The sequence below is a fragment of the Malus domestica genome, chromosome 12 (genome assembly GCF_042453785.1).
Source record: "Malus domestica chromosome 12, GDT2T_hap1".
NCBI lineage: Eukaryota > Viridiplantae > Streptophyta > Magnoliopsida > Rosales > Rosaceae > Malus > Malus domestica.
Window position 1 is genome coordinate 24,876,431 of NC_091672.1, and position 8,365 is coordinate 24,884,795.

Genomic DNA, 8,365 nt, shown 5'->3' on the forward strand with positions numbered 1-8,365 from the left:
GGAGATGGGGAGGAATAGAGTGTATAATCATGTTGCTAATTGCATTAGTTTTGTTTCTACCAGTTGCTACTACTTCAGTGGAGAGAGCATTTTCCGCTTATAATATTGTAAAAAGTCTATTGGGTAACTGAATGGGAAATCAGTGGTTGAGTGATAGTATGGTAGTTTATATGGAGAGCAATGTTTTTTCGTTCATTGATAATGAAGCTATAATGCAGTGTTTTTAAAATATGAAAACGCATCGTGGACAATTGTAACTTGTATTGTTATTTATTCTATAAATCATAAATGATGGAACTACAATTTAACTTCTAAGGTTATGATATGTTTAAGAAATATATGTGAATGTTTACATGCGACTCTCTGAATAATTTTTTCTGGATCTGCTACTATCTGCAGGGTAGTCTTGCCTATTTATACATGTTGATGAGCCTCGTCGTAAAGGTTGTGTGTCAAAATTGAAGCGACAAACAGCACATCCTTACTTCGTACTTATTCATACTTCATATATATAGCACGAAGGGATGTTCTCCTTCTGGTCCATGTATATTGCCCATGTTTTAGCTCGTACCTCTTCTTTGGGAAAAGTTGCTTCCGAACAGTTGAGTGAATCCAAAGTCCATACCTTTGTCAACACTTGCTAATCTCCTGTCCTCTAAAAATTAATAGCATTTGGCATCACAATCTTGGACAAGTTGGGCATCCGACTCATTATTCATACAAAACTTCATCCTTTGAAATGCAATGGTTAAGATAATTAAGCACAAAGAACCACTTTGAGAGAGGTTTTTCAATATGCTCGAAATACAGCTGGTATACCGAGTGTGGCAATGTAATTGGTTGAATTTTTTTTATCAAGTTTCAAACTAGTTATATTCTTACACTTGGGGTACCGGACCGTATTTTCAGCACACTAGAAAATTTCTCACAACTTGAAAATGATTGACAACACTATATCCTAAATCTTTGAGTGATGGCCAATTGCTTGTGAGCTTTCGAACAATAAATTTAATATCAATCATGAGTGAGAGAGGAAATAAAAGAAATATACCGATTGGCACGTTAAAGCCAATAGAGTAGTCACAATTTGGCGTTAGTTTAAAAGGTCTGAAAGTAGAATAAGATAGCTAGCGACCACAATTCATTAGGTTTGTTTTTAAATGTCAAGTGGAAGCTAAGCTAAGCAATGCTTTTAGAAGAATGGAATCAATCTAGAAGACGAAATCAAGAAGCAAAGATTGAATAAAGCAATTTGATTGGTATTTTAAAAAGAAGAAACCAAGTGGGTTAATGTCACATCTCACGCCAGTTCCACCACTGTAGCACGATATTATCCGTTTTGGGCTTACCATTCCCTCATGGTTTTGTTTTTGGGAACTCACGAGCAACTTCCCAGTGGGTCATCCATCCTGAGAGTGCTCTGACCTCCTTCTCGCTTAACTTCGAAGTTCCTACGGAACCCGAAGCCAGTGAGCTCCCAAAAGGCCTCGTGCTAGGTAGGGATGTGAATATGCGTTTAAGGATCACTCCCCTGGACGATGTGGGATGTTACAATTAAACTTTAGTTGAAAGATATATATCGAACTCGAGGTGAACACATTGGCACACACAAATTTATATGTGGAATTATCAATATAATCATGTTGTTTATGTTCATTAACACTTTACCTCGAGATCTTTCTTAGTAGGGATTCTATTTTAGTCTAAGTGTAGAAAAAAAGGAACGATAGAGTTAAGGATCATGTATTTACCATAAAGGACCCTTGTATTCCGGAGAAAGAGTTAAATATATAAGAAGTCCTTTATAGTGAATACATGATTCCTATGATACTTCAATCAATTTCAGTTTTTGTTTTAGTAAAACGTGACCTTGCTAAAGAGCTGCTCCTACTTTGTCATATTTTGATGATATAACAACACATATTAGATAATATCCGCAATGACCAAAAACGCCATATGGCTTATGTCATGTAAATTAACCAAGATTAGTATTTTTCACTATAGAATTTTTAATTTGATTAGGGTTGTGGAGTTCCTATCCAAAGGTCAGTCGTGAATTCGAATTCTGTATCCAATTCCATCAAATTGAAGCAAACTCTGTTGCACCAACCGGTGGTCCGGGCGGTACCCTATGAACCTTAGCACTTGAGACAAACACCACCATGCAAAAATGTCATATATGGTGAAGCTTCTATTGATATAGTTTAACGTGAGGGTCATAGCTTCCATTGATATATAATGTTCTCCGTCATGGTTGAACGTGAGGGTCATAGTTTTCCCATTGATGTAGTTCATGAAATATTGCCTGACAAGCGTAATCGATGTCGTCATTTCAGAAAGGAAACTGAGGCAGCGAATTCCCAACCTTCTCTAGCAGGAGGGCAAGTAAACAACAAAAAACTAAAGAGTAGCGGGCAGTGCGCGCAAAACCCGAAAAGTTTTTTTATAAAGCCCAACCTACCGTAGAGGTGAATCGTGTCTCTTCAACCTCTCCAATGGATGACCTCTCCTCCTTTTCAGCAAGTGGACAATCAATTACTTGTCATAGCAAATGAAGTAATTAAAATCAGCAGCCAATGAGATCCTTGAATTATCGGCTGATTTGGTGGTGAATGAGCCAATTTGAAGGTGATTTGTTGTATGAGCACTGAGAAGACTGACAAAGCATTGCAGATATTACCTAGTTATTGAAATTATTGGTTTCCGACTTTATAAACACATCCACAATGCACAAAGCTATATTTTAAAATAACGAACTAAATTGATAAAGAGAATAGGTCATCTTAAGGGGTGTTTACTTACAATGAATGAGAATTATAATTATTTTGATTCTTGAGTTCTCTATATTTATTAAAAAGTAGGTATAAAAAAATGGTTCTTATACACATATTTTGATAAATATAAGGAACCACGAAATCAAAAAGGTAGGAATTTTGCCGAAAATGTTAGCTTCCCCTTAAAATTCATAATCAAACACCCATAAATTAGCAATCCAAATCAACATTTCCTATTTTCTATTTTTAAGTTTTCTCATTTCTTAATTTTTCATTTCTATTGAATAAATATGCCCTCAACTTTTATTTTATTATTATTAAAGTGAGGGGAAAGACTCGTAAAGAATAATACTCGCGTTTTCTCATGAAGGAATGCACATATCCCACCTTTTGTAATTAACCTATCTTCATCGTATAAACTTCATTATAGAACCATTCAGCTTCTTAATCTTTATTTAAAGATCCTCCCTACACAGAAGTTATACTAATTGGAGATTGTTTAGTCATTTAAATGTATCAAATAAATAGACGATTCCTCATAAATATTTTATTTGGTACTCACACCGTTGATTAGTTCCATAAATTTAGATAGCTAAACAATATCCAATTCCAATTATATTTTGTAGAGATAATCTCAAATAAAGATTAAGATACTAAACCGTTTCGATTATGAAATTTATATAATGAATATGTGTTATTTGAAATAATTGAAATATGTTCATCTTCCATAGAGGAACACGAGTACTTCGAATTAATGCATACGTAGAAACCCAATACATTATTCATTATCCTACTAAAATATTAAACCACATGCTAATAAATATGTCTTTATTCTTATTTCTTTCCTAACCTTTTCTATTTCTAAATTTTCTCATCCTTTTTTTTCCCCCATTATTATTAAGTAAAAATGCTCTTATACTTATTTCTTCTCCCGTAAGTATACGGCGAGTGTGCCAAGCTTGAAGACTTGAAGTTGTGAGGCCCAACAACCATACAAATTTCAGCTATAAACCCTAGATTAATCAAATTCATGAGTTGGAAAACATATTTAAATGAAATGATAACTTAATTAAATCCCCCGCATTGTTTTTCAGGGGGGTCAACTTGGAATCAAATCAACTTGTGGTTTATTTATCTATAAAAAAAAATAAGTACAGGGCGAATATGATAACTTCAACAGATCAACTTGCGTTTATTTTTCCCTTTTTTATTCCTTTTCTTATTGGCTTCAAGGACCAACTTGTTTCTATTTTATAATCCCGCACATGAACTTTCCCCATTTTTACGTTCACTAATTCTCGGCTTTGAAAAATGCAACTAACTCATCTCTCTGTTTGTGCGTCACAGAGAGAGAAAGCTAGAGTCCTTAAGAATTAAGATCTCCCCCCCAGAAGCCAAAGCAAAGCAAAGAGCCTCCCTCTTGGCAGAAGAAGCTCTCCACCCATAAAGCTACCCAGTTTGCATCTGCTCAACTCAAGCGTGAGATACTCAAATGCCCCCCAACCCGCCCAAATCCTCAGTCTTGCTCCACCGTGTCCACACCGCCACGTCGGCGACATCCAATATGGCGTCGTCGCAGTACCAAAACCAAAGAGGCGGAGGAGCTGCTGCACTGCTACTCAACAACAATAGTAATAATAATAGTAAGAAGCGGGCCACAGTACCAGAAGTGGTGGCGGGGCACCACACGCATGCGGTGGGTCCTAACCAGTGCTGCTCCGCCGTGACTAAAGAGATCGCTGCGCCCGTGTCCACCGTGTGGTCGGTGGTGCGGCGCTTCGATAACCCGCAGGCGTACAAGCACTTCGTCAAGAGCTGCCACGTCATCGCGGGTGGCGGCGACGTGGGGTCGCTGCGGGAGGTGCAGGTGATATCGGGGCTGCCTGCGAACAACAGCACGGAGAGGCTGGAGATTCTTGACGACGAGAGCCACGTCATCAGCTTCAGCATGGTTGGCGGGGACCATCGGCTGTCGAACTACAGGTCGGTGACGACGCTGCACCCGTCGTCGCGCGCAGGCGGCGGAACGGTGGTGGTGGAGTCGTACGTGGTGGACGTGCCGCACGGGAACACAAGGGATGACACGTGTATTTTCGTGGACACCATTGTTCGTTGCAACCTGCAGTCACTCGCTCAGATCGCCGAGGATATAGCTAGCAAGACGCAAGTAATGATGATAGTAATCATTTAATTAAAATTAATTAATCATACTTTGGCTACTTAGCTAATTAATTAGATCCTCCTTCTTTTCTGCTTACATGGATTTATTAGGCTCGTCAAATCATCGTGATCGAATGTCTATGATCGAGGTTATGAGCTAGTCATCTGTGTTTGTCCTTTTTTTCTGGCGTTTCCGCCATCGATTTGTGATTTTAATCCGATGAAATAGCTTCAGTAGTTCAAGGTTTAAGGCTTTAATCAGTGCTATTACCGTGTGTGATATAAACTAATTTTGGAAAAATTGGCCTAAATAATCACTTTTCAAATTTCAATGGCTGAAAAGATAAATTTCAGTATGTGTTGATATCTAGTCGATATGTGGTCAATATTCGATCATTACTGTATCGTCTATATTTAATTAATATGTCCTCGATTATTTTATGGTTTTGTTCGTCTAATTGGAATATGAGAGAAATTTATAAGGACAATGATGGTCTGCCTTTCCATTTTCAGTGCTCTCTCATGTTTTTCTATTTGTGTGATTACGGTTAAATCACGCCAACGTTTTATATTACTATTCATTTTTATGTTATTATCTCTATAAAAAAATAATATAAAATATTAACGTAATTTAACCGTGATCATATAAAACAGGAGGACACGAAAGAACATCAAAAATGGAAAGGCAGACAATCCTTGTCCAATTTATAATGGCATGCAAGAAGACATGATCTGAAAAAAGAGCAGAAGCCATGCTGCTGCCTAATATTTTGGATAATATTGAACTTTTTTTCATTAATATGGGTATGGTAATGGCAGTGCTGCTGACTACTGAGGCAGTGGCCTACTTGGCTAGGCTTCTCAACAACAAAATTATTCGTCCGGCGTCTCAGCGAGCATTTCACAGCACTGGCATAATTAAGTTAAGAGTAAGAGTGTAGTTTGTGTAAATTCTTTTGTGTATTATATTTTGTAATTAAGTTAATTCTCATTGTCATGCGCTGCTATCAATCTATGTTATCGTTAGAAACTCTTAAGTTCATGAAATATTAACTTTGTCGTTTAATGCGCAGTAATGAGTTGCGCGTCTATTAGGGTTTTGGTTTAGGTAACATGCAATGTAGATGGTATTGTATTAGTTAAACATATACGATGTAGATTAAGTTGTTAATCAGATTGATATTTTATTTATTATATAGGGAGTGAGAAAATCACTTCTCCCGTTGCATCCTATATGATTTGCTCGGAGAGATTAATTAGTGTATTGGGAATACGGTCTAGTACACCAAGTTTAATACAATTGGTTAGAAACATGAAAAAAAAAATTCAACTAATTGTGTTGTGACACTTGATGCATCGAACCATATTTCCAGATTTTTGATTCACAAAAAAATAAATTAATTACAGTGCTGATTAATAATTAGGGTTTGTGATGAAGTAGTATAATAATGTTCTAAACATGCTGTTAGCTTTCTGTCGCACGTTTGATCGCCAATGTGGACACAGAAATGAACCTAGCTAGCCTTGTTTGAATAAACAATACAGCTTTGACATTTTAGGTCCAAAAAATACAGCTAATGTATAAAAACCATAAAATACAGCTAATATATTGTATGTATTTTACTACATTGAAAAACAGTATGGGCACCAAATATAGAGCAAAACGTTACCATTTTCAAGATTCAAATACTAAGAAATCGGAAACAAAATTAGAGATAATGAAACTGATTTTCATGCACTCATCTTCTTATTTTCTTGCATACTCATGTTTATTTTTAGCATTTGATTCCAATAAATCAAATGGTGTGTAAAAGGAGAAGATAGATCGAGGTGCAGAAATTATTTTCCTATCTTGAACTACTAATAAGTTTTTAATTTTGAACAAAATGACAGAGAGATAAAAGTGAAGAATATTATATTGAAAATGAAGCCGGCTAACTACCTTCAAGAGATTTTTCTCTCTCAATTGTTTCATTTGTCCTCCGCTAATCACGATCAAGTAGAAAATGACATAGAGATAAACGTTTCTTACAAAACCTAGAAAAACAAAGTAAATAAAGAAGAGAATATGAAAGCATATATTGTCGTATTGTATGGATGGTATCGACAATCGAGAGTATGTATATGCAGAGGTTGGACTGTTGGGAGAATATATATTTACATTGAAAAATGGTGAACAACTTGACGGGAATCAAATAGCTTAGCTGCCTCTTCCCTTGCAACTTGCTCTTTTTGATAACTCAAACAGTTGCTATCAGCTAGCTGTTCTTCCAAAGAAAAGAGAAGAAAAGGAAGGATACTTGCAAAGCAAACTATGAAGTTGTTGCAACTTGCTCTCTCTCTCTCTCTCTCTAATGGTCATTCTTTTCGTTTAAAGAAATGCAAGTTGGCGGGGTGTGGGTCGATCGATCGGTATCTGTGGCAGAAATGTGAATGGTGAAGTTTTGAATATATGTTTGAAGGGAGACTGATTGACTATATACATCTTATCTGATTTGCAAGTTGGTAAGCAAGTGGGAGGGAAGAGAAGGCACTCTCTCTCTCTCGTGTATTCTTGTCTACTTTTCAATTCCTTCACGCCACCCATATCAGTATATGACTCATTCCATCCATCTGCCCTAACGTTAACTCTTCATATATATGAACAAGATGCTTCTCTTTCTCTCTGGGACTGGTACATCATGGGGGCTGGTATGGTTTTTCACTTTTTGCATGGAAATTATTGACTAGTATATAAGAGAGATTACATCATCACTCATGACCTAGCAGGCTAGCAGCTGCTTCCTGGAAAAACCATGATGCATCACGCATGTCACAATTAGTTTGTTTGAAGCAAATAATAAAAAGAGGATAATGCTAGGGAGATAAAATTTTAAATTAAATTTACAAATTAAATGACGTGTCACCAATATGAAATAAGCACGTTAATTAACACTTAAGTAACAATCTAATTATCAACAACCACATCATTTGGTTTACAAATTACTTCAAAGATAACAAGAAAACAATGCATTTTACGTACTCATAAGCGTTTATCTCAAAAGTAGGGATAAAAACACCTAAAATGCTTGCAAGAATACAAGGTAATTGTAATATAACAACTCTAGTAAGGTCGTTCTCCACAAGGATTGAATGAATAAATTGTGTAAAATCAAATCTTAATTAATTACTTAAAACAAGGTTTGGGAAAAGGTTGATTTTGATATTTAAAATAATAAAAACAAATTTAATAAAAATAATTAAATAAATCGGCAAAATAAAATAAACTAAAAGAAAACAGTTTTTGAAAATAAATTGTGAAAGCACTAGGGTTCCGCCGTCACCTTAACAATCCTATATAGTTCTTCCAATTACTTATGAATTACACATGCATATTTTGAAGGTTAGGTTTTCCTAAAGTATGCCTACTTGGACCCTCAACATAGAGCGTA

General features: G+C 36.0%; 1 protein-coding gene across 2 annotated transcripts; it reads left to right on the forward strand.

The window, feature by feature from the left end:
- The first annotated feature begins 3,950 nt into the window (after nucleotides 1-3,950).
- LOC114819947 (abscisic acid receptor PYL4-like) lies at nucleotides 3,951-6,167 on the forward strand. Of its 2 annotated transcripts, none has more exons than XM_029089696.2 (2): nucleotides 3,951-4,941; nucleotides 5,754-6,167. In XM_029089696.2, the coding sequence occupies exons 1-2, from the start codon at nucleotides 4,267-4,269 to the stop codon at nucleotides 5,760-5,762; spliced, it is 684 nt and encodes a 227-aa protein (XP_028945529.1). In that variant the 5' UTR covers nucleotides 3,951-4,266; the 3' UTR covers nucleotides 5,763-6,167. The 2 variants fall into 2 exon arrangements, with proteins under 2 accessions (XP_028945529.1, XP_028945528.1); XM_029089695.2 differs by having other exon boundaries at nucleotides 3,957-4,941; nucleotides 5,589-6,167.
- Nucleotides 6,168-8,365: the final 2,198 nt, after the last annotated feature.

Bases quoted from the DNA above. Each gene is read 5' to 3' on its own strand.
- LOC114819947 (XM_029089695.2), top strand. From the start codon at position 4,267: ATGCCCCCCAACCCGCCCAAATCCTCAGTCTTGCTCCACCGTGTCCAC. The intron at 4,942-5,588 runs GTAATGATGATA...CATATAAAACAG, and splicing joins ATATAGCTAGCAAGACGCAA to GAGGACACGAAAGAACATCA.